Source organism: Oryx dammah, unplaced genomic scaffold (genome assembly GCF_014754425.2).
Source record: "Oryx dammah isolate SB20612 unplaced genomic scaffold, SCBI_Odam_1.1 HiC_scaffold_21, whole genome shotgun sequence".
Taxonomy (NCBI): Eukaryota; Metazoa; Chordata; class Mammalia; order Artiodactyla; family Bovidae; genus Oryx; species Oryx dammah.
This window is the reverse complement of record NW_024070205.1, coordinates 21,135,798-21,162,963: the sequence shown is the minus strand read 5'-3', so window position 1 is coordinate 21,162,963 and position 27,166 is coordinate 21,135,798. Positions and strand designations below refer to the sequence as shown.

The 27,166-nt window shown below is 38.0% G+C and overlaps 1 protein-coding gene across 8 annotated transcripts in view; it reads left to right on the top strand.

Moving 5' to 3' along the window:
- Nucleotides 1–27,166, top strand: part of RASAL2 (RAS protein activator like 2) — a 394,323-nt gene that overhangs the window by 274,959 nt on the left and 92,198 nt on the right. For all 8 annotated transcript variants that reach the window (XM_040263908.1, XM_040263910.1, XM_040263909.1 and 5 more), the window contains one exon: nt 11,342–11,448. In XM_040263908.1, the coding sequence (XP_040119842.1) occupies nt 11,342–11,448 (107 nt within the window). The remainder of the gene's footprint in view (nt 1–11,341; nt 11,449–27,166) is intronic.

Genomic DNA, 27,166 nt, shown 5'->3' with positions numbered 1-27,166 from the left:
TATATTGAAAAGAATAAAATTAAGTGGACCAGTTGAGCATTCAATAAATTCAACAAGGTAGAAAAAGAAAGAATAGACCCAAAGAAAGTTAAGGGAAAGAAATAATGAAGATGACAGCAGATGATAGTAGAACAGAAGGCAGAACAGAATCAATAAAGCTAAAGTTTGTTTCTTAAAGAAGTCCAATGAAAATAAAACTGTCAAGGTTTGATCAAGATGAAAGAGAAAGTACAAGTTAATCTTAAAAATGGGAAAAAGAACATAATTACAAAAATTAGAGACCTAACAAATAGACTATCATGAACAACTTTATGCTAATATATTTGAAAAAAATGAGAGAAAATGGACATTTTAAAGAAAGATATAATTTATTAAAATTGACTACAGTAGGAATAAAGAATGTAAGTAGTTCTGCTGTGTACAATCATTAAAGAAATTGAATCAGTAGTTTAAAATGTACCACTGATTGTGGTTTGTTTTCTCATATAGCTTGACTTGTGAAAAAGAATAAATGCTGGATCATACTTGTATTAGTATTTACAATCAGTGATAGTTCAGTTTTTTATTGCAAATGAATAAATGGACATTTTAGTATCTAAGTTAAAAAAAAAATGCTAAGAACCATGCTAAAACCTAAGCATGGAAATTGAATTCATATTGAGCCCATAGGTGGTCATGGTTACCTTAGAGTTTTTAAATATTACATCCTTTGTTGATGGGATATCCTTAGAATAGTGGGGGGGGGGGTTCTTTAAAAATTTTTCTTTAGAGGAAATGAAGCTGAGCAGATATCCCAGGAAAGTGAAAATTAATAGAAAGTATCAAGACTTAAACTGGTTAATTTATGTTTAAGTGTGCTTCTACAACCTGAAAATTTGTGAATTTTTAAATAGAATGATGCATAGAAGGAAAAACTTAATCTCCCATGAAGTTTCTTTACCAAAATCTCAATTATAGTGTAAGATTCAAGCTAATAGACATAAAATGAGAGTAATTCTTAAACTTGACTAGTGATATGCTTTAATGCCATATGTGAATTAGAAATAAATAGAAAATTTATTAACATTTTTATTATGAATTAAGTTGAACCATATGAAATTGCTATTTTATCATTTTAACGTTAAAAAAAAATTAGCAATTCTGTGAGATCACATGTGTTTATTAAAGGAGAAAAAAGGCAACCAGACTATGCTGAACTATTTTTTAGTTGTTTAGTTAAAATTTATTTGTTACCATATATCTTCTGTTTCAATGTTCCATGCAAGACAAGAATGGAACCAAACAGTTTATGGAAACACTGTGGGAGAAATACTTAAAATTGAGAGAGTTCTATTTATTAAAATTTATTTCCTTTGAAAATTTAGACAGGATCGCCATTGTCAAACACCTAAATTTAGGTAGTTTGGTAGAGAACATATAATCAAGTAATGGGAACTTACACAAATATATTACTTGGAAATCAAAGAAATGTGAATAATTAGGCCTGGCTTTATGGAAGCAGATGAATTGAAATTGGTATTGAAGGTTACCTTAGATTTGGCAGAAAAGTGAACACCATTAACAAAGACAGACATAGAGGAATTAATATGGCCCGTTTAAGATCAGAGATCCTCTGACCAAGGCAATTTGTTACAGTGTTGGCAGGAAAGAGTGACTGTGTAAGGTAGGAGCTAGATGATATTTTTTTTCAATGTGTGATTGTCTATCTGTAAGATTTCTGGGAAGGTAATTATATCAAGAAAGTAATGTTTTAGAGAGCTTAATCTAGTAATGGTGATCAGGATAATAGCTTTAAGCAGAGAGACAGGAGTCAATGAGATTAGTTAGGAGGGTCTGGCCATTATCTACATGAGAAAATAAAAAGTCCTGCACTAGAGTGATATATGGTAGTGGAAATACAGAGAACAAAATGAAGTCAAAGTTTGAAGAGAGACTTGACAGTGTTTGGTGGCTGAAGTATACCAATCAACATTATAGATAATAGGTTTCTCCCTTTCCTGTTACTTTCACTGTAGAGACTTTTGGTTTTTGTATAGCACCTTTTGGGGCTTCCCTGGTGGCTCAGAGGTTAAAGTGTCTGACTCCAATGCAGGAGACCCGGGTTCGATCCCTGGGTCGGGAAGATCCCCTGGAGAAGGAAATGGCAACCCACTCTAGTATTCTTGCCTGGAGAATCTCATGGACAGAGGAGCCTGGTAGGCTACAGTCCATGGGGTCGCAAAGAGTCGGACACTACTGAGCGACTTCTCTTCTCATGCTTATTTGGTCCTCAGTAAATGATTGATTTCTCATCTTTATGTTAGAGGTTGATATATTTTTATGTTTTCAGTACTTTCAGTGCTTTCTGTTAATGTCTGTTGGGGAATAAAACCCAAATTAGTCTTAAAGGACCCTGACGTAATCGAGGATCAGATCTTTTTACAAAAGATTTTTAGAGATAAACACTGAAATCATGATGTGAATAAATCAGATTTACCCAGAATTATATTTGAAACATACTAATAAAGAGAACACATTGTTAAGTCAGTTATAGGAAAAGTTTAGGTAAAGTCTGAGAATATCTCCATAACTTAGAAGACATACTGTCTTCCAGAATGGAAGACAAAATATTATTCACCAAAGCAAAGCGGTGAAATTAAGGAAATGGCTCAGAGGGTAAAGCGTCTGTCTGCAATGCAGGAGACCCGAGTTCAATTCCTGGGTTGGGAAGATTCCCCTGGAGAAGGAAATGGCAACCCACTCCAGTACCCTTGCCTGGAAAATCCCATGGACAGAGAAGCCTGGTAGGCTACAGTCCATGGGGTCGCAAAAAGTCGGACATGACTGAGCGATTTCACTTTCATTTCACTATAAATAATTAGATTGAAGTGTTCAAAACAGTTGTTTTATGCTGAACAGTGCTTTCTAGTTATTTGGAGACTGTTCTTTCTAAACCTAAAGTCTTAAGCTTTTTGTCAATGTTTGTCTATAGAATTCACCTAAGTAGTTACCTTTCCACTTAAGTGTACTGAAAATTACTTTAAGTGGACAGATGGATGGGTTTTCTTTTCTTTTTCTGAAGACTGTTCTTTTAGAGGAGTTTTAGGTTCACAGCAAAATTAGGAGAAAGTTACAGGTTTTTTTTTTTCCTGTGTCCCCTAGTCCCTACAAATGCATAGTCTCCCCCTTATCAATATCCTCCACCAGAGTGGTACATTTGTTACAGCTGCTGAACCTACACTAATATCATAAGCACCCAAAGTACATGGTTTACATTAGGATTCTTTCTAAATGTTGTATATTTTGTGGGTTTGGACAGATAATGACATGTACCCTCCCTTACAGTATCATACATAATATTTTCACTACCCTAAAAAACTCTGTTCTCTGCTTATTCATCCATCATCCCCTTAAGGGCAGTTTATTTTTTGGAGGGCTTTTTTGTACTTTTTAATTCAAAGAATCAGTAGTAGAAATTCTTTATAGCTTAATTCCTATTTTGTTCAAGTTTTTTTTTTTACCATTTCATTAAGCGAGTTAACTTTTCTCCTTCTTTACCCCATTGCCTCACCCCTCTTTGTTTCTTGATTAGAATGTTCTCATTATCATCAGCATTCCAGGATTGAGTTTCCTTTGATGGGGTTTCATTTGCAGTAAATTATCCACCAAAGAGTATGATTTAGTTCTCTTTAAAATATGAAGAACCATGTGCACTTGTTAGAGTTCTTTGAGTTATTTTTAAGAGGAAATGAGAAAAACTGGAGTTTCCATGATTGTTTATCTTACTTTTTATTCATTACAGTCCACGATACAAAACACAAGGGCGACGGATAGCGTGCATGGTAATTAAAAGCATAGCCTCTGGATCCAGACTGCATGGCTTCTAATCCTGATTCTGCCTTTACCGGCCCTGCAAACTGAGTGGAGTAATAGATCATCTCCTTCCTTTCCCATCTGTGAAATGGGGGCATAATTCCAATTCCAGAGATTTGTGAGGATTAAAGAGAAAATTAATATAAAATACTTAGCATGTAATAAGGAATAAAAATGATACTACTAAGATCCCTAGTTGTTATCACTAAGAACCAGAGATATGCTTTGTATTTGAAACTTAAGATAACCATATGTGCTGTGCTTAGTCACTCAGTTGTGTTCGACTCGGCAGCCCCATGGACTGTAGCCCTCCAGGCTCCTCTCCGTCCATGGGGATTCTACAGGCAAGAATACTGGAGTGGGTTGCCATGCCCTCTTCCAGTGGCTCTTCCCAATCTAGGGATCGAACCCAGGTCTCCTTCATTGCAGGTGGTTTCTTTACCATCTGAGCCACCAGGGAAGCCCAAGATAACCATATGAAAGTGAAAGTGAAGTCGCTCAGTCGTGTCCAACTCTTTGCAACCCCATGGACTGTAGCCCACCAGGCTCCTCCATCCATGGAATTTTCTAGGCAAGAGTACTGGAGTGGGCTGCCATTTCCTTCTCCAGGCGATCTTCCCAACACAGGGATTGAACCTGGGTCTCCTGCATTGTGGGCAGACGCTTTACTGTCTGAGCCACCAGGGAATCCCGGATAACCATATAAATATCCCTAAACTGTTTTCTTATTCTTTTTGGTTGACAGTAAAAATTGTTCTCTATCATCTCATCCATTATCATCATGTGAAACCCTAAGTTAAAGAAACGATACACTTGTAGGTGTTCAGATTGCGTGACCAGAGGGATATCTGTTCTCCTACTATATTAACAAGCAGAATTTTTAGAAGTAATAATAATAGAGGATAAATTTGTTGAGGTGAAGAAAAGGTGGGAGAGACTGGATGGCTTTACTTTCTGAGAATTCACTACATTTCTGTACTTAGCACCAATTCATACGTATTGAAATGTGTCTAGGGCATGCAAACCTGAAAGGACTGCTTGTTTGAGTGAAGTACTGCAGTCTAAATGATACAAATTGGATGAATTAAAGTGGCTCTGGGGATTTGTATTTCAGAGCAGCTGGATGGTAGTGACTGTCAGTGCTTTGGCTTTACAGCAGTAGAAATGGGAGAGGGCAGGAAATGTCCTACTGAAAATCAAGTGGTGAAGTCTATAAAACACCCAGGTGCTGTGGTGTTAGCAGCTATATAAATGCAAAGTGTAATTTTCTCCTCTTTGCTCTTGTCACTTTTCCTTTATAAAATTGTTCTCTACCTGCATCTTTAAGTTCCCATTACCTTTAAGGAATCCTCCAGCAAAAAGTATGAAATGTCATGAAGGCTTTTTTTCTTTCACATTTGCCATTTGTTATTAAAGACCCTCTTACTAAAGAGGTACAAGCCCATTTCCCAATATTATTCCTTCCTTCCTTTTCTGTTCCTTAAGTGTCTTCTGTGCCTCCTGTGGAAGAAGAAGTCTCCTAATTTAGAATTCACAGCATGGAGAAATGAATTGTTTGCTTAACTCATTCATTAATAATTTGAGCCATGGACTTATCATATCCTATTTATTGTTGTCATCATTTACGATGATAGTGATGTGGATTCATTCACAGTAACATTATATACATTGAAATTCCAATGACTCAAATGGGTGAACAAGCACATTTTGTTTTGATTTTTTTTTTAAGTTTTTGAAGTGAATTAAAGAATTCCTTTTTGACAATGCTATTAGAATACTTGCTTACTAAATATAATGTCAAAAATATTAATGGGACATGTGAGTAATTAAAATTGACAGAGCATTCACATTCATTCATGTTTTATAATTCTGTACACAAAATTACTAGAAATTGGCTTGGGTTGCTGTTAATGTGAAGTATTTAGTAAAGTATTTATATATGCCAGCTGACTGCATCTGTGAATATGTAATTTTTTCTGGTCTGTCCTAACTAGAGAATTTTGCTGTGAGAAGGATATTTTGGTTCCTTACATCATTATCCACCAAATTAAAACTTTATAAATATCTTTATTCATTCTGTTTATCATTTGTTTTGAATTTTCAGAAATTACTTTCACATTGGTAAGGTTATTATCTTTTTTTTAAATTTTGCCCCCACCTTCATCTAAGAGAACAATAAATTGGCTACTACCTCAGTAAAAAATTGGCTACTACTGCCCTAAGAACTAAGAGTGATACTAGGCCCAGTGGTTAGCACATTACAGACATTTAATATTAGCTCAAATTACCATAAAAAATTTTCTGCCTTAGACAAATTATTAATAAAAGAGGTGCTTATAATTTTGAAGTACATCTTTTCCTCCTAAAAAAGTATTTTTGAATCACCTCCTCCACTTAAAAAAAGCTCATTCTAAGTGGTAGACATTATCAGAATTTTTGACATTTTTAGCTGCATAGTTATTGTTAAGTATATGTATATATGACGTGATGGTGTATGAAATTTAGTTAAATGTGACTGAACAAAAAGTAAATATAGTTGATATTTATATTTGATCACAGTGACATTACGTAACAGATGCTTGTTCTCATTTAAGTTATTTACACAGGTCTTTGGAACCTAACCCTCAATTCATATAAGCATTTGCCCTTATTCTCTTTCTGAATGTAATAATATTGTAGGATCATTTCAAACATATACACTATTCAAAATCCTTTAAAAAAAATTTAAGAAAGTGCCAGGAAGTGTATCTCCATAGTATTTCTTTATTTAAAAATTGTCTTTACTGTGGAAAAGTCAGATAACATAGAGCATACTATTTTAACCATTTTTAACTGTCTGGTTCAGTGTACTCCATAGTATTTTTGTGTGACTTGTAAATCTGGATGAGGTGCATTTCACCAGGTGGTTTTTCTTTCAGAGGAAAAAGCTAAGTCCTTATGTGTAGGCCTACAAAGCCCGCATGATCTGAGCATGCCTGCCCTAATTGCTCTTAGTCTTTCTGCTATTATTTATCCCCACTTCCTGACTGCAGCCCCACTGGCCTCCCACCTACAGTTTACTTTCAGTTCAGTTCAGTTCAGTTCAGTCGCTCAGTCGTATCCGACTCTTTGCGACCCCATGAATCGCAGCACGCCAGGCCTCCCTGTCCATCACCAACTCCCGGAGTTCATTCAGACTCCTGTGATGCCATCCAGCCATCTCATCCTGGGTCGTCCCCTTCGCCTCCTGCCCCCAATCCCTCCCAGCATCAGAGTCTTTTCCAATGAGTCAACTCTTCGCATGAGGTGGCCAAAGTACTGGAGTTTCAGCTTTAGCATCATTCCTTCCAAAGAAATCCCAAGGTTGATCTTCCTGTCTTCAGTGGCCCTCCCTGATAAATCTACAAAGCTGACTTCCTCAATTCCTTAAGTATTGGCTTTCACTCACCTTCTCAGTGCCTCTCAGTTCAGTTCAGTTGCTCAGTTGTGTCTGACTCTTTGCATCCTCATGTACTGCAGCACACTAGGCTTCCCTGTCCATCAACAACTCCCCGAGCTTACTCAAACTCATGCCTATTGAGTCCATGATGCCATCCAACCATCTCATCCTCTGTCGTACCTTCTCCTCCTGCCTTCAGTCTTTCCCAGCATTAGGGTCTTTTCTAAGGAGTTGATTATTTGCATCAGGTGGCCAAAACATTGGAGCTTCAGCTTCAGGATCAGTCCTCCAAGGAGTATTCAGGACTCTTTGCCTTTAGGTTGATTGGTTTGATCCCTGCAGTCCAAGGGATTCTCAAGAGTCTTCTCCAACACCACGGTTCAAAAGCATCAATTCTCAGTGCCTCTACCTATTTGCTATAGTTACTATAGTGAAATCACTGTACTTCTTCATCTCCCTTTCTCTGTCCTCCTTTTTCCCTCCCTGAAACACCATCTGCTACATTGGCTTCATTATAAGTAAACTGAAGGCCATGAACACACTGTTAGGTCTGAAAGACAGGGTTGAGTTCTGTTTGTTGAATAGGCACGTCTTCCACCAAAAGTGCCTTTGTCCTTATCTTTATCCAGTTGTCAATTATTTTACCATGCTTTTCAAAAGAAAGCACGTTAACATAGAAGAAAATGTGTATTTTGAGGAAATGACATTGTAATGATATATTTTGGGTTTGAGAGAGCCCCATTCTTTCAAAAAGCTAATTTTGTGTCAAAGCAGATAAACTCGTTCATCTTGTCTTCATCTCTGGTTGGTCTGAATAACCCAGCTTATTAATGCAGACCAGAGCAGGAAAGGTTGAAATGACTTTACATATAATTACACAGATAGTTAGTAAAGGTGGTAAGAAGAGCACCCAAGTATTCTCTTTGTTCAGTACATCATCCTACGTGGAGCTGTAGTGGAGGCTACCTCTCGTTATTATAAGTTGTCACCTCATCTCAGTTCACACCCAATGGCAAAAGAAATGAAGAGATATATTTAAAACTTAAGTGGCTTTTTATAACTCTTTTTTTGCCCTTTAACCTAAAGATGAAAAATATTATTTTTAGAGGGTGAGAACATGAACAAATTAGTTTTAGTCCTTTATCCACCAAAACAATATCATATGCCTCTTGTCTTAAGAGAGTGAGCGTATTTTAAACATGACTATAAATATTGTGACTGTGAAGTGAATATTCATTTTTTACAGCAGGTAAAAAATAATGCAGTCATGTGTAGCGTGAGGCAAGTAGGGTAGAGAGCTGTTATATTTTGGCCTACTGGAACTGGTATAGATTTTCCATCCACATCAGCAGAAATATAGCACTAAGAGCACAGTAGCAGCTTTCCTTTCTGCTTGGAGCTTTAAAGTCGAAGGTAGCCAGATCAGTTTAGCATGCTGGCCAGCCTGTGACTAATCCAGCAAGTTATTAATTCTGCTTTTCCTGAGGCTACTCCCCTGTTCCAAAGTGGACTTTGGTTTTGGGGATATACATTCTTTTCTCAGCTTTGAAACAGTTACAAATCATCTGGGCACTAAACAACCTTAATACTCAAAGGCCTTTTCTGCATCAGCAGATAAGTTGCGTTGTTGTGGGGACTGGGAAAGTCAAGAAGTGTAGACTTCCTCCTCTTATCACCAGTTGATTTAGCTTATTTTGTTTCCTTACTTTTCCCTCTTTAAAGGCAATTGTTCAAACGTCAAAAGTAATTTAATTTCTTCTTTTTGAACCCAGTGACATTCTTTAATCTACATCAGAGTTTTTTGGGTTTTTTTTGTACTACAGAAAGAGAATGTAAAGAAAAGTACAACAAAGAACATACTGTTAGGCTTTGAAATGTGGTTGCTCATTTTAGCCAAAATAATTCCAGATAGATAAAAGCATTGAAATATATTTACGTAATGAGTTCATATGTCTGAAAACTAAAATTAGATGTTTGGAAGACAGTAAGGAAATTCTTTTTTTTCCTTAGCCAGAACATTGCAAGTCAAGGGAAACTGTTCACTAGATCATTTTATTCTTGCTAATGGGACTTTTTTCCTCCCAATTTGGTTTCTCCATCAGTTATTCTGAGACTGAAATATATTATATTGTAATAGTCAATCTCATGTATCTTTCTAATGATCAGTAATGGGCAGAGGGAAGATGAGATTTTCTTCTACCTTCACCAGCCCCTGTCTCCACCTGCCTGCCCTTCAGATTGAATTGCCTGAATCATCCTTTAAAGTCATGTTCCTGAAGTCTGAAGGTCTTGTTCAATGTGCTTTGACAGACCAATTTGTTTAAATTCAGCGCTTTGTGCCATTCCTGTTAATTGTACTACCATTTTTTAGAAATGTGCTAGGATTCACGTGTGCCTAATTCTGAAAATGGCTTTGTACATTAAGGTTCATTTAACTGATGGTTAGGGGGAAGTTGAGAGACTTACAGTTATTTTAAAACAGAGTAATAGCATGGAACTTTCTTGTACTGCAGGCATACAAGACGCTATGTAGTCAGCCTCTCGGTCATTAGGCTTGTGATTTGGCTTATATCTTACTGGTCAGGATGTCACTGTGAAGAAACGTTTAGTCATGGAAAGAAAATCAGTGTCCAGCATCAAAGATAGTAATAGAGTAAGCACTCCCAGCTGGATTTTCATAGGCGGGATTGATTTGTGTGCATTACTGGGTCTGTGTAAAATGGTGTCCTTTTGGCACTAGCTGAATATAAATTTCAGGAAATGTTTTTTCTTCTGTAGATCAGTGTAATACAGTGAAATTTGCTGTAACTGAGGGGAGGCAGTGGTTGGGCGTCCGCTAATAGCCTGAAAGGAACTAATGAGGATGTGCAGTCCGGAACGATTGATTGAATAGCTGCAGTCCTGTGTGTTGCTTTCTCGCTTGCTCTCTCTGCAAGCTGTAGAGAGGGAGGGGGAAGAGCAAGACACAGGGAGGGAGCGAGAGAAAAAACGCTTTCTCTTAAGTGGAAGTAGCACGGATCCCAGGGGCCAGGAGGCCAGAAATGGAAGTTTAAACTGCATCTATCTTTTAAAGGGAGAACAGCAGGAATCAAAATGTCAGTCTCCGGAGTCACGATTTACTCCTTATTTTTTAAGATCTGGAAGATAACACAGAATACTTTTTTTAGGATGTGTTTTTTTTTTTTTTCCTTGTCCATGTTGAGATTATCTAATGTTGTCTGAGAAGCTGGATTCCTATATGTCTGTCAGTTGAAGTGGAGATGGGAAGCAGTTGTGATAAAGGTATAATATGTATATATCTATCATCTGTGTGTGCGTGTGTATGTGCATAGATATATGCATATATATGTATCGCTCTATAAAAAATTTTAAATGTAACCTTAATATAGCGTATAGTAATTAAATTGGAGAATACCACATCATCTTCAAAATCTGAAACGCGTTAGGTCAGTTTGCACAGATTTAGGATCCCAGAGTAAGATCTTAGTGAGGTCATACTGCCAGAACAAGGAGAAGCTGAGCTATTTTTATATCTGCATAAGCATATATGTTATTTTATCCTAGCAGCAGCTTTTCGTCTTCTCATGGACTTTTGGTTGCAGGCTGGTGAATCATCTTATCTGCACAGAACTGAACTTTGACCTTTGTGCAGACACCATCAAATCATGTTCAACACTAGGCTAAATTTATTCATATGAATATAAAAAATAGTTTATTGGATTCTGTTAACTCTTATATGGCTGACATAAAGCAGTAGATTCCTATACTGTGAGATGCAAATACTAAGTGAACTTAGAGATATTAAACATAGCTCAGAGGAAATTACTTTTTATATGTGCATAGATATACAGACTATCACACTAAAGTATATTCTTAACAGTGACCAAGTTTCTTTAATGTCTTGATAATATCTGTTTATAGATAAAGAGACAAATTATATCTTAGATGTCAAATATAATGTATCTTTAAAGCAAACTGATTTTTTGTGAGAATAAAAAAATCAATAATTTTACAGGTTAGTGAAAGATCCTACATTTGGGTTTTTATCAGTGTTTCTTTTTTCTCATCCAGAGGTGCCAGCAGAAAGGTCCCCACGCAGACGGAGTATCTCAGGGACCACTACATCTGAGAAACCCAACTCTATGGACACTGCGAATACCTCACCCTTCAAAGTACCAGTAAGTGCTGCTCTTCTTTAAAAGAGTACTTTTATTCTTTTTAGAGTTAGAGACAGTTGCTAAGAAATCAAAACATTTTGCTCCTCAAGAATCTCTTTATCAAGTTACTAGTTAAAACCTATCATAATTCTATAAAGGTATGGGTAGGAATTTTTTTTTTTTTACTTTAAAGAATGGGGCATACATTTTATTTTAACTGATGGAACCTAAGCAGATAATAAGACTCATAAAGTTCCAGAGCAATTTATCAGAGAATTAGACAGCTGTGAGTTCTAATCCTGAAAGTAGGCCTGTGCTTTGCTTAAGCCATCTTTTAGACACCTAAGTAAGTGCTTAAGAAATACCCTGGAAGCAGTATTCCTGTTAAAAATATTCTTTAAACTGATGAGACAGTACTGAGAGTCCGTATTGAATACTAAAGAAGGCTGAGATGGAAAGTCTGTAAGTGAACAGGTCAGCTGACCACCAGTTGCAGCCCTAGTTTCAACCTCTTTGATATAACTTGGAGTAACCAGATTTTAATTCATCCATTTTCTTTGTTTATTGAATAAGAAATATGCTTACTTTCTAATCATATCATTAAAATTAATTGTTTTTAAACTGGATAAGAATTACATCTGTGTAGTTGGTCATTATTATGGGTATAACAGAAATCAGTAAAAAGTAGAAATAGACTTTTTTATTGGGGAAAAAAAAGATTAAAAAGAAAATTCAGCCAAGTTAATATATTGTGTTTTTTATTCCAATACAATTTTTTAAAGTTAGGATGACCTTTTAGGTAGAACTGATATTTTGAGATGTATTAGCTGGCATTTACCTGTAAATTAACCAAAGTGAATGTTTTATTTTGCATTAATCCTAGAAGCGAGAGTTCTCCTTGTTATATCTCAGTGCCTTGTAGAGTCTGTGGATATCTATTACTGTGACACCTTTCAAATGTTTACAAATCTTCTCATTTTTAAAGATCACAAGCAAGTGTTGGATTAATAGTCAATCAGATTATCAGAATTGTAAAATACTGGATGTTATGCCTTTTATTAAATTTCTTTATTCTAGCAGACATAATTATGTATTTAAAATTGTTTTCATGAATCAAAAAAGTGTCTTTTCTCTTCCTTCCCGTTGTTGTTTTCCTGATGAAACCAATCAGCTATAGTGAAACTATCTATATGCAGAATTTGGTGAAAAGGTTTGAGTTAGAATTTGAAATTTTCCTACCATTGTGCTAGAATAGAATAGTGAATACTTAATTTTTTTTTAATAATATCAGTAACTGAAGAAGACTTTGCCTCTGAAATGTGGTAACATTGAAGTACTTCCTGTATTGAATCTGAAGTCATGGCTGGGTTTTTAAAATTTGAATTAATTAGCAATAGCAGTTTTAATTTATATTTAAACAATAAATTAACAGCTAATTTAAGGTTGACCTTAATAATAAGACGAATTATTTTTGAGTAAAAGTAATAAACCAATGATGCATATATATGAAGATTAGCACCACATACAGACCACTTACCTGGAGAAGGGAATGGCAACCCACTCCAGTATTCTCGCCTAGGAAATCCCATGGTCAGAGGCACATGGTAGGCTACAGTCCATGAGGTCACAAAGAGTCGGACACAACTGAACAACTAACACACACAGACCACTTACTCAGGGCTGGACTTTGGGAGAGTCCTAAGCACTGGACAGCCAGGGAATTCCCTCCTTTGTTACTCTTTTTACAATCTCAGCCACCTCAGGGATTTAGAAACTCTGAGGCAAAGAATAGGCCTCTTAATAGCAAATTGCAGTCACAAAACCCATGCACTTAAGTAAAATTTAGCAATTCATGAGTCTTCACCTAGACAATTATTTACAAAAATAACTATCAGAACACACACATTGCAACTTTTTTTTTAATGGCACAAAAGTTTTTTTAATTAAAAAGAAAAAAGGCAATGAGTAGAAGAAGGAGGCAGAGAAAATGAGAAAACAAAGAGTCATAAAAACAACCTGAATCCATTTAGGATAAAGGCAAATAGCTTTATATACTTATCAATAGTCTTTAAAGGTACCTTTGTATTACAGAATGGATGGTGCACAATGTAGTAATCGACATTGATAATAATAGTCCTGAATCATCAGGAAAAGTGAAATTTTATTGTTTATACCAGGCTTTTTTAAAAAAGTGAAAAACTGTATAATATTGTGTGATACATATCCATTGAGAATATTTAAAATCTTAAAGATATGTGAAGCTTTATGAACCTTGTTGAGAAAAATCTGCTTTCCGAAGTTCCTCTCTCCTTGATAATGCTGGATAAATAATTTATAGTTTTAAAGAGAAACCAAACTTTTAAGAGAAACCAAAATGTGCTGGCTAGATGAGACACTGCAGTACTTCCATAGACAGTGTATTTTTTAAATCTCCATGTGATCCCAATAGCTAATGTGACTTAACAGCACTTAAATGTTGCCAGAAGAGTATGTCTAGTTTTCAGAACAACACAAAACATTTTTATAATGTCACAAAGACTTTCCGGGAAAGCAGTACAAAAAGGAACCTAACTTTGAGATACTTAACTTTGTTACTTTATATAGTACTTCAAAGATCATTTTCATGTTAACTTTATGAAGGGGCAGGGGTGAGATTTAAGCACATGTACTTGTGTTTCTAAGATTCAGGTGTCTTTGCTGACACGTGCCTTTATGGTGAACAGCAGGTACATTAACCATCAGAAGGACCCAAAAGGAGCTGGTAGTGGACTCTCCAAAAGGACTTTATTCTTCCTAGATCTATTTTTAGGCTTACTAAGGGAAGGTGTGGCTCAGTGGGGGGAAGGTGTGGCTCAGTGGGTAAAGCGTCTGCCTACAATGCGGGAGACCCTCGGTCGGGAAGATCCCCTGGAGAAGGAAATGGCAACCCACTCCAGTACTCTTGCCTGGAAAATCCCATGGACTGAGAAGCCTGGTAGGCTGCCGTCCATGGGGTCGCAAAGAGTCGGACACGACTGAGCGACTTTCCCTTCCCAAGGGAAGATGAGGCTTCCCTTGTGGCTCAGATAGTAAAGAATCTGAAAGTGAAAGAGGGGAGTGAAAAAGCTGGCTTAAAACTCAACATTCAAAAAACAAAGATCACGGCATCTGGTCCCATAACTATATGGCAAATAGATGGGGAAACAATGGAAACGGACAGACTTTATTTTCTTGGGCTCCAAAATCACTGCAGATGGTGACTGCAGCCATGAAATTAAAAGACACTTGCTCCTTGGAAGAAAAACTATGACAGACATAGACAGCATATTAAAAAGCAGAGAGACATTACTTTACTGACAAAGGTCTGGTCAAAGCAATGGTTTTTCCAGTAGTCATGTTTGGATGTGAGAGTTGGATCGTAAAGAAAGCTGAGCACCAAAGAATTGATGCTTTTGAACTGTGGTGTTGGAGAAGACTGTTAAGAGTCCCTTGGACAGCAAGGAGATCAAACCAGTCAATCCTAAAGGAAATCAGTCCTGAATATTCATTGGAAGGACTATAATAAAAGCTGAAGCTCCAATACTTTGGCCACCTGATGTGAAGAACTGACTCATTGGAAAAGACCCTGATGCTAGGAAAGATTGAAGACAAGAGGAGAAGTGGACGATAGAGGATGAGATGGCTAGATGGATCACTGATTCGATGGACATGAGTTTGAGCAAGCTCCAAGAGTTGGTGATGGACAGGGAAGCTTGTCTTGCTGCAGTCCATGGGGTCGCCAAGATTTGGACACAACTGAATGACTGAACTGAACTGAAGGCAGATGAAATAGGTTTTTAACAAGTCTTGATGGAAATTGTTGACACTGGTACACTTTTTGAGTGCTTACTTTGGGCAAAGTATTGGTGATTCACCAACTGATATTGATGAAGTTATTGATACTTTCTTGGCACACTACTTGGTACTGGGGAAACAGAAATGAACAAAACAGAATTTCCATTCAAGAGAACTTACAGTCTAATAGCAAGAGACAGAAAAATAACCACATTTGTAAGGAGGTAGTTGAGCATGGTAGCACAGGTTTTTAACAGTTCACTGTGTAAGCTGAGACTTTGTCAAGGAGCCGGTATTTCAGCTGCATTTCAAAGGCTGAATGAAAATAGTTGACAGGGGAAGGATAGTATTCCAGGCTGCGGGAATAGCATTTTGCAAAGATGCACTTCATAAGGTGACTTTCGTTGCCAGGGAATATAGAAAAGTTTTACTGAAGCAAGACTTGGAAATCATGTAGGCAAAAATGGCAAGCTAGAAGGTAAAGAGGTAGGTTGGGGCAAGACTGTGAGTGGGTTTGTTTGTCAAACTTAATGAAATTTTACTGGCCATTAAAGCATTAAAGGTTGGTTTAATTGAAATATTTGTCTTGGTTCAAAAGCTGAAGCAAGTTGGGTCGCTAAGAGTCGGACATGACTGAGCGACTTCACTTTCACCTTTCACTTTCATGCACTGGAGAAGGAAATGGCAACCCACTCCAGTGTTCTTGCCTGGAGAATCCCAGGGATGGGGGAGCCTGGTGGGCTGCCGTCTCTGGGGTCACACAGAGTCAGATGCGACTGAAGTGACTTAGCAAAGCATTAAAGGTTGGTTTAATTGAAATATTTGTCTTGGTTCAAAAGCTGAAGCAAGTTATGTAAATACTGTGATGATTTGGTAAATTACTTGATTCTAACCTAAGTGACTCTTCTTGCTACCACTGTCTCAACTCAGGGTGATAGGTGAGTTGGGGCTATCATTGGATAGAAGGCCAGTCAAGCACCCACCCCTGCCTTTCAGCTGACCCTCCCTGATAGTTCTAGAGTAGCGGATAGCCTTAGGGATATCCTCAGAAGCCAGTGGGTAAGAATTGCTTGTATTGTGCTGACTACTGCTCATCCTACTACTACTACTACTACTACTGCTGATCCTCAGCAATCAATACAAAGAAACAGAGGAAAACAACAGAATCGGAAAGACTAGAGATCTCTTCAAGAAAATTAGAGACACCAAAGGAACATTTCATGCAATGATGGGCTCGATAAAGGACAGAAATAGTATGGACCTAACAGAAGCAGAAGATATTAAGAAGAGGTGTCAAGAATACACAGAAGAACTGTACAAAAAAGATCTTCACTACCCAGATAATCACGATGGTGTGATCACTCACCTAGAGCCAGACATCCTGGAATGTGAAGTCAAGTGGGCCTTAGAAACCATTACTATGAACAAAGCTGCTCGTAGTGTAGGTGATGGAATTCCAGTTGAGCTGTTTCAAATCCTGAAAGATGATGCTGTCAAAGTGCTGCAGTCAGTATGCCAGCAAATTTGGAAAACTCAGCAGTGGCCACAGGACTGGAAAAGGTGCCTTCTCCTGTAAATCCCGAAGAAAGGCACTGCCAAATAATGTTCAAACTACCGCACACTTGCACTCATCTCACATGCTAGTAAAGTAATGCTCAAAATTCTCCAAGCCAAGCTTCAGCAATACGTGAACAGTGAACTTCCAGATGTTCAAGCTGGTTTGAGAAAAGGCAGAGGAACCAGAGATCAAATTGCCAACATCCACTGGATCATGGAAAAAGCAAGAGAGTTCCAGAAAAACATCTATTTCTGCTTTATTGGCTATGCCAAAGCCTTTGACTGTGTGGATCACAATAAACTGTGGAAAATTCTGAAAGAGATGGGAATACCAGACCACCTGACCTGCCTCTTAAGAAACCTGTATGCAGGTCAGGAAGCAACAGTTAGAACTGGACATGGAACAACAGACTGGTTCCAAATAGGAAAAGGAGTACGTCAAGGCTGTGTATTGTCACCCTGCTTATTTAACTTATGCTGAGTACATCATGAGAAATGCTGGGCTGGAAGAAACACAAGCTGGAATCAAGATTGCCAGGAGAAATATCAATAACCTCAGATATGCAGATGACATCACCCTTATGGCAGAAAATTAAGAGGAACTAAAAAGCCTCTTAATGAAAGTGAAAGAGGAGAGGGAAAAAGTTGGCTTAAAGCTCAACATTCAGAAAACAAAGATCATGGCATCTGGTCCCATCACTTCATGGCAAATAGATGGGGAAACAGTGGAAACAGTGTCAGACTCTATTTTTGGGGGCTCCAAAATCACTGCAGATGGTGACTGCAGCCATGAAATTAAAAGATGCTTACTCCTTGGAAGGAAAGTTATGACCAACCTAGATAGCATATTCAAAAGCAGAGACATTACTTTTCCAACAAAAGTCCATCTAGTCAAGGCTATGGTTTTTCCAGCACTCATGTATGGATGTGAGAGTTGGACTGTGAAGAAGGCTGAGCACCGAAGAATTGATGCGTTTGAACTGTGGTGTTGGAGAAGACTCTTGAGGGTCCCTTGGACTGCAGGGAGATCCAACCAGTCCATTCTAAAGGAGATCAGTCCTGAGTGTTCTTTGGAAGGACTGATGCTAAAGCTGAAACTCCAGTTCTTTGGCCACCTCATGCGAAGAGTTGACTCATTGGGAAAGACTGATGCTGGGAGGGATTGGGGCAGGAGGACAAGGGGACGACAGAGGATGAGATGGCTGGATGGCATCACCCACTCGATGGACATGAGTCTGAGTGAACTCCGGGAGTTGGTGATGGACAGGGAGGCCTGGCGTGCTGCGATTCATGGGGTCGCAAAGAGTCGGACACGACTGAGCGACTGAGTTGAACTGCAGGATAGTTTTTCTGTTCTTCCTCCACACTGATTCCATATCTCTTCACCTTAATTCCAATTGCAGTTATTTGTTTGTGAGTCTCTGTCCCTCATTAGACAATAAATTATCTTTTCTACTTATCTTTGTAGCTACCACAATGCCCAGCAACAAATTAATTGTTGAATGGATAAAAGGTATATGAATTATCTAAGAACTGAGTCAAGTGATTATGTTTCACACGTACTCTCTTGATATTACAGGTTATGTCTCTAGTCAAATGGATTACTAAAGCATTTAATAGCCACTGAGAGATCATTTTAAAGGAGTGCACCTGTGCAAAATAGTTACTTTTTGTTTTTCTCTTCAACAAAGAGATCTTAATTTATATTTAAAATTCAGGGCTGTGATATTTTATCTATGTAGTGTTTATTGTTCCTACTTCTGTTGGAAAGTGAAACTAAATACGATTCTTTACTTAATGATTTGTCTCTGTGGATATTTCTTGGAGCCATTTAGGTATCATACATATGTATAGGTTCACAATGTTTTTGCAGATCTGAGTTTTCACTATTAGATTCTTCAAGAACATTTTAGTCATTCAAATAGTTTTTACCTCTTTTTAAAGATCCCATTTTTCGTTTTTTTCCTTAACATCCTGCTAGACTTTTTGCCTTTGTCCTATTTATGTTTTCCTTTAAATAAAATATCCATTGTATGTCTTATATATTAACTACATTTTAATGATATCATGAGACTGGTTGGGAAGAAATAAGTAAACCAATGAAAGTTATCCACGTTCTTAAATTTAATTCAGAAAGGGAATAAGCTAACATCTTGTAATTGTATGTATGTTTCACATTGCCTGAGTTTCTGGAACAGGCTGCTTTCTTTAATATTCTATTTATAAAGTGACTATTGATACTTACGATTTCTGTATCGCTTCTCCTTAGACGATGCCATCAATTTAGCTTTGGCTAAAAGAAAGCGGCTGTGTCCAGGGCCAGATGCCCCGCTCAGTGTCCTCATTTCCGTAACACAATGGTCTGAGTCGGCCTTCCCTGTGACTGTACCACAATGCAGTTGCAGCTGCTTCATTTGTGTTAGCTTTGAGCTTGGCTCTGAAAGAATTCAGGCCAAGACATATAAGCCAAGACCGCCAGAAAGCAAAGCTGAACTGCAGGAGTAGCCGGCTGTTCCTGTGTAACCCCCCTTGTGTTCTTGTCACAGCGACACCTGAGCGTTCCCAGTCAGATACAGCAGATACAAAAGACTGTCAGAAGATAAAAGCTTTGCATAGTTTTTAGAAGAAAGTAAAGCTTTAGAGGAATAAATGCAGACTAAGTTATATTCTTGTAAAAAAAAAAAAAAGAAATTTTACATCTTTTAAATATTGTGTGATTATCAAACTCAGTATTAGCCATTGTTTTGAACAGAATACTCAATCCGGTCTTTGTTTTTCCAAGTTTAGCAAAGAGAGAGAAAGCTTCATGCCCACTTAATAAAGACCAGAAAGTGTTCATTGCCTAAACAAATCATCTAAGGAATTTCAAAAAATATTACTGCCAGAGCTCCACCTCACACCAGTTAAATGACACTCTGTGGACCCAAACCTAGTCTTCTGTATTTTTAAAAACCTTTCTGGGTGATTCTAACATGAATCCAAGCTTGAGAACTGTTTGCCGAAATGATTGGTTAAAGTATTAGGATCCCATCTTAGTCAGTGTATTCCCTGTGAACATCCATGCCTCCTTCTGTACCTTCAGTTCAGTTCAGTTCAGTCGCTCAGTCGTGTCCAACTCTTTGCGACCCCATGAATTGCAGCACACCAGGCCTCCCTGTCCATCACCAACTCCTGGAGTTCACTCAGATTCACGTCCATCGAGTCAGTGATGCCATCCAGCCATCTCATCCTCGGTCGTCCCCTTCTCCTCCTGCCCCCAATCCCTCCCAGCATCAAAGTCTTTTTCCAGTGAGTCAACTCTTCGCATGAGGTGGCCAAAGTACTAGAGTTTCAGCTTTAGCATCATTCCTTCCAAAGAAATCCCAGGGTTGATCTCCTTCAGAACCTTCAAGCCAACCATTAAAAAACTAGCAATGATGGTTTTGCAGTAGCCAGCTGTCACTCACAAACAAGTTGGGTTGTGTATTAGTTGCCCTTCTGAGTGTTTACCACAGTTAGTCCAGATGACCAGTCTAATTTTGCAAAATGCTTGTTTTATTGTGGCAGAGTAACCTCTGATCAGCCTAAGAAGCTCAGTTTTAGCAGTAAATTATTCAATTTGAATTCATGGCATCTGAGCTACAATACTATTTCAATTTTTGTGTTCTCATTGCTATTGTATTCCAGGAAACTTAAAATTCTTTCCTCTGCTGCTTCAAGATTCTTTATTAATCTTCTTCCTTCTCTTTCCTGACCATCTACATGAGTCTAAAATCCAGGATCATCCTGCAGTGATACCTTTTTGTTCATATATGAATGAATATATATTGATAATATATGTCTATCAGAATATTACTACCACAGGTAAAAATAATGTAACATATAGGGATGTCAGAAAAGAAAAATTATAGTCTGACGATATTAAATATTAAGTATACCTTCAAATCATTTTGTAACCACAACAGCTATGATTTCTAAATATTTTAATGGTAAGTACCCTAGGATATAAAAATTGGAGGGAAAAAAGGGTTAAGGTTAGATATGACCCCTTAAGGAGGCTAGAGAGCAAATAGCAAATACCTGGAGGAAAAGGGAGCAGAAATGGCTGAGAATATTGTCAAGAGCCTAAACTTGAAAGAATCGAAGAATGAGGGAAACCTTCTTCCATCTGTGCTTATTCCTAGAAATAGGTTTGCAGTGGTGCTAGCCAGTGGAGATTTCAACTTATTCTGCACAGGAAAAGATGGCTGTTTAAGATAAGAGGATAGGATGAACTCAATTACACTTCATTCTTATGGATAGTGTACTACTCTAAAGCTGTCTCCTCAAAGCCAAGATATTTTTCTTCTGTTTCACTGGGAAGTAGAGGTTTAACTGGGCTTCCCTGGTGGCTCAGTGGTAAAGAACCTGCCTGCCAATGCAGGAGACACAGGTTCTGTCCCTGAGTAGGGAAGATGTCTTGGAGAAAGAAATGGCAACCCACTCCAGTATTCTTGCCTGGGAAATCCCATGGACAGAAGGAGCCCGGCAGGCTACACCCCACAGAGTTAGTTGCAAAAGAGTCAGACCTGAGTTAGCAACTAAACAACAAGAGGCTTAACTCTTCATATCGCAACTAGAGATAAATGTTTTGAAGGGCCAATACCCAGTTAGGGGAGCATGTACCTAGCCACTAAGTATAACTGATAGCAGATGATTTCTCCTTTCAAAGATGTTAAAAAGTTAGAAATATGTAAAGGGAACCTTGCCAACTTCTCAATTTACTAGGGTTGAAAAGTGAAAGTGAAAGTGAAGTCACTCAGTCGTGTCCGACTCTTTGTGACCCCATGGACTGTAGCCTATCAGGCTTCTCTGTCCATGGCATTTTCCAGGCAAGAATACTGGAGTGGGTTGCCATTTCCTTCTCCAGGAGATCTTCCCGACTCAGGGATTGAACCCGTATCTCCCACATTGTAGTCAGACATTTTACCATCTGAGCCACCAGGGAAGTCATTACTAGGGTTAGCTGTACATAAGAGTATTTTCACCCTTCTTAGCTATACCTGTAGTCAAGGTTCAAGCATTGCTGGTAAACAGTAGCATCCCTGAGGTACCTTCCTGCCATCAGACCGTTTAATTTTATAACCAATGCCAGTACCATTCTACTGGATCTTTAAAGTTTTTATTTGTTTTATATTAAACATCTGTGATTTTTCAATTTATCATTTTTTAAAATTAAAATCTAGTTTATGTACAATGTTCTGTTCTTTTCAGGTGTACTACATAGTGATTTGACATTTGCATTCAGTGAAATGATCCCCACGATAAGTCTAGTAACCATCTCTCCCCATACAAAGTTATTATATTATTATTCATCATATTCCTTGTGGTATATATTAATCCCCTTGGCTTATTTATTTTATAACTGGAGGTTTGTTCCTCTTAGTCCCCTTCCTATTTTTCTGTCTCTTCTCTGGCAACCACGATTTTGTTCTCTGTATCTATGAGTCCATTTTCATTTGTTTTGTTTTTACATTTCCCATATAAGTGAGATCATACTGTATTTGTCATTCTGTCTCTGACTTTATTTCACTTAGCATAATACCCGCTAGTTTCATCTATGTTGTCACAAATGGCAAGATTTTAACTTTTTAATGGCTGAATAACATTCTCGCGTGTGTGTGTAACACACACACATACATATACATACACATACATTCCACATCTTCATTTATCTATCAACAGATACTTAAGTTATTTCCATATCTTGGCTATCGTAAGTAATGTTGCACTGAACATTGATGTGTGTATCTTTTCAAATTAGTGCTTTTGTTTCCTTCAGATATATACTCAGAAGTGGAATTGGTGGATCTTATGGTAGTTCTATTGTTAATTTTTTGAGGAGCCTCTAACCTCTTTACCATAGTGATTGTACCAATTTACATTCCCACCAACAGTGTATAAAGGTTCCCATTTCTCCTTGTCACCACTTCTTATTTGTAGTCTTTTGAATTTACTTTTAATTGGCAGATAATTGCTTTACAGTGTTCTATTGATTTCTGCCATGCAACAGTGTGAATCAGCCCTAAGTATACATATATATATATATATATATACACACTCTCTTTTGATCCTCCCTCCCACCCGCTCACCCCACCCCTTTAGGTTGTCATGGAGCACCAGGCTAAGCTCCTGTGTTACACGGCCACTCTCCACTAGCTGTCGGTTTTACACATGATAGTGTATATGTTTCAGTGCTACCCTTTCAATTCACTCCACCCTCTGCTTCCCCAGCTGCGTCTACAAGTCTGTTCTTTATGTTTGCATCTCTATTCCTGCCCTGCAAAGAGGTTCATCAGTACCAATTTTCTAGATTCCGTGTGTATGTGTTATATACAATATTTCTTTTTATGACTTACTTTGCTCTGTATAATAGGTTCTGAGTTCATCCACCTCACAACAAACCCAAATTTCTTTCTTTTTATGGCTGAGTAATATTTTATTTTATATATGTACCACAACTTCTTTATCCATTCATCCATCTATGGACATCTGGGTTGCTTCCATGTCCTGACTATTGTAAATAATGCTGCAATGAACGTTGGGGTACATGTGTCTTTTTGAATTGTGATTTTCTCAGGGTATATGCCCAGAGAGGGATTGCGAGGTCATATGGTAGTTTTAGTCCTAATCTTTAAAAGAATCTCCATTTTGTTCTCCATAGTGGCTATATCAATTTATATTCCCACCCACTGTTCCCTTCTCTCCAAGAGAGTTCCCTTTGTTCCTCATTCTTTCCAGCATTTATTGTTTGTGGATTTTTTGATAATGGTCGTTCTGAGGTGTGAGATGATACCTCATTGTGGTTTTGATTTGCATTTCTCTAATAATGAGTGATGTTGAGCATTTTTTCATGTGTTTATTCTTCATCTGTATGTCTTCTTTGGAGAAATATCTATTTAAGTCTTCTGCCCATTTTTGAATGGGTTGTTTGTTTTTCTGATATTGAGCTATATGAGCTGCTTATATATTTTGGAGACTAATCCTTTGTCAGTTGCTTCATTTGCAGTTACTCTCTCCATTCTGACGGTTGTCTTTTCATCTTGTTTATAGTGTCCTTTGCTGTGCAAAAGCTTTTATGTCCATTTGTTTGTTTTTATTTCCATTACTCTAGGGTGTGTCAAAGAGGATCTTACCACAATTCAAAGAGTGTCCTGCCTGTGTTTTTCTGTTAAGAGTTTTTATATTTTCTTACATTCGGCCTTGCATTTAGGTCTTTAATCCATTTTGAATTTATTTTTGTTTATGGTGTTAGGAAGTGTTCAGTTAGGATGCTGTCCAGTTTTCCCAGCAACAATTATTGAAGAGGCTGTCTTTTCTCTGTTGTATATTCTTGCCTTCTTTATCAAAGATAAGGTACCCACAGGTGTATGGGTTTATCTCTGGGCTTTCTGTCTTGTTCCGCTGGTCTACATTTCTGTTTTTGTGCCAGTACCATACTGTCTTGATTACTGTAGCTTTGTAGTATATAGTGTGATGTCAAAAAGGTTGATTCCTCCAGCTCTGTTTTTCTTTCTCAAGATTGTTTTGGCTATTCGGGATCTTTTGTGTTTCCATACAAATCATAAAAATTTTTTGTTCTAGTTTTGGAAGTCCTAGCCATGGCAATCAGAGAAGAAAAAGAAGAGGAATCCAGATTGGAAATGAAGAAATAAAACTCACTGTTTGCAGATGACATGATACTGTGCATAAAAAACCCTAAAGATACCATCAGAAAGTTACTAGAGTTAATCAATCAATTTAGTAAAGTTGCAGGATCAATACACAGTAGTCCCTTGCATTCATATACACTAACAACAAAAAATCAGAAAGAGAAATTAGTGAAACAATCCCATTCACCATTGCAACAAAAAGAATAAAATAGCCAGGAATAAACCTACATAAGGAGGCAAATGACAAATTATAAGACACTGATGAAAGAAATCAAAGATGGCACAAACAGATGGAGAGATATATCATGTTCTTGGATCAGAAAAATTAATTATGAAAATTACTATACTACCCAAAGCAGTCTACAGATTCAGTGCTGTCCATATCAGATTTGTTGTCTTTTTGATGACAGCCATTCTGACAGGTGTGAGGTGGTATCTCATTGTGGTTTTGATTTGCATTTCTCTGATGATTAGTGATGCTGAGCATCATTTCATGTGTTTGGTGGCCATCTATATGGTTTTGTTGTTGTTGTTGTTTAATATCGCTTTATGTCCTTTACTCATTTATTAATCAGCATGTTTGGTTTTTTGATGATGAGTTGTGTAACCTCTTTGTATATTTTGGATACTAAGCCCTTGTTGGATGTATTGTTTGCAGACATTTTATTCTATTCAGTAGGCTGTCTTTTTTGTTTTGTTGGTGGTTTCCTTCACTGTGCAAATGTTGATGTAGTCCTCTTTGTTTATTTTTGCTTTTGTTTCCTTTGCCTGAGGAGACAGTTCCAAAAATTGTTTGGTAAGATTGATGTCAAAGACCATACTGCCTATATTTTCTTCTAGCAGTTTTATGGATTGATACCTTGCATTTGGGTCTTTAATCCGTCTTGAATTTATTTTTGTATATGGTGTGAGAACATAGTCTGGTTTGATTCCTTTGTATATTCAGTTCAGTTCAGTTCAGTCGCTCAGTCATGTACGACTGTTTGCGATCCCATGAACTGCAGCACGCTAGGCCTCCCTGTCCATCACCAACTCCCAGAGTCCACCCAAACCCATGTCCATTGAGTCGGCGATGCCATCCAACCATCTCATCCTCTGTCATCCCCTTCTCCTCCTGCCCTCAGTCTTTCCCAGCATCAGGGTATTTTCCAGTGGGTCAGCTCTTCACATTAGGTGGCCGAAGTATTGGAGTTTCAGCTTTAACATCAGTCCTTCCAATGAACACCCAGGCCTGATCTCCTTTAGGATGGAGCGATTGGATCTCCTTGCAGTCCAAGGGATTCTCAAGGGCCTTCTCCAACACCACAGTTCAAAAGCATCAATTCTTCGGTGCTCAGCTTTCTTTATAGTCCAACTCTCACATACATACATGGCCACTGGAAAAACCATAACCTTGACTAGACAGACCTTTGTTGACAAAGTAATGTCTCTGCTTTTTAATATGCTGTCTAGGTAGGTCATAACTTTCCTTCCAAAGAGTTAAGTGTCTTTTAATTTCACGGCTGTAATCCCCATCTGCAATGATTTTGGAGCCCAGAAAAATAAAGTCAGCCACTCTTTCCACTGTTTCTCCATCTATTTGCCATAAAGTGATGGGACTGGATGTCATGATCTTAGTTTTCTGAATGTTGAGCTTTAAGCCAACTTTTTCACTCTGCTCTTTCACTTTCATCAAGAAGCTCTTTAGTTCTTCTTTACTTTTTGCCATAAGGTTGGTGTCATCTGCATATCTGAGGTTACTGATATTTCCCCCAGCAATCTTGATTCCAGCTTGTGCTTCTTCCAGTCCAGCGTTTCTCATGATGTACTCTGCATGAAGTGAAGTCGCTCAGTCGTGTCCGACTCTTTGCGATCCCATAGACTGCAGCCTGCTAGGCTCCTCTGTCCATGGGATTTTCCAGGCAATAGTACTGGAGTGGATTGCCATTTCCTTCTCCAGAGAATCTTCCCAACCCAGGGCTCAAACCCAGATCTCCCTTATTGTAGACAAAGGCTTTACTGTCTGAGCCACCAGGGAACTCTGCATAGCAGTTTAATAAGCCAGATGACAATATACAACCTTGACGTACTCCTTTTCCTATTTGGAACCAATCTGTTGTTCCATGTCCAGTTCTAACTGTTGCTTCCTGACCTACATATAGGTTTCTCAAGAGGCAAGTCAGGTGGTCTGGTATTCCCATCTCTTGAAGAATGTTCCACAATTTTTTGTGATCTCTACAGTCAGACGCTTTGGCATAGTCAATAAAGCAGAAATAGATGTTTTTCTGGAACTCTCTTGCTTTTTCAATGATCCAGCGGATGTTGGCAACTTGATCTCTGGTTCCTCTGCCTTTCTAAAACCAGCTTGAACATCTGGAAGTTCACAGTTCACGTATTGCTGAAGCCTGGCTTGGAGAATTTTAAGCATCACTTTACTAGCATGTGCTGCTGCTGCTGCTGCTAAGTCGCCTCAGTCGTGTCCAACTCCATGCGACCCCAGAGACAGCAGCCCACCAGGTTCCCCCATCCCTGGGATTCTCCAGGCAAGAACACTGGAGTGGGTTGCCATTTCCTTCTCCAATGCATGAAAATGAAAAGTGAAAGTGAAGTCACTCAGTCGAGTTGATTTCTAGCGACCCCATGGACTGCAGCCCACCAGGCTCCTCCATCCATGGGATTTGCCAGGCAAGAGTCCTGGAGTGGGTTACCATTGCCTTCTC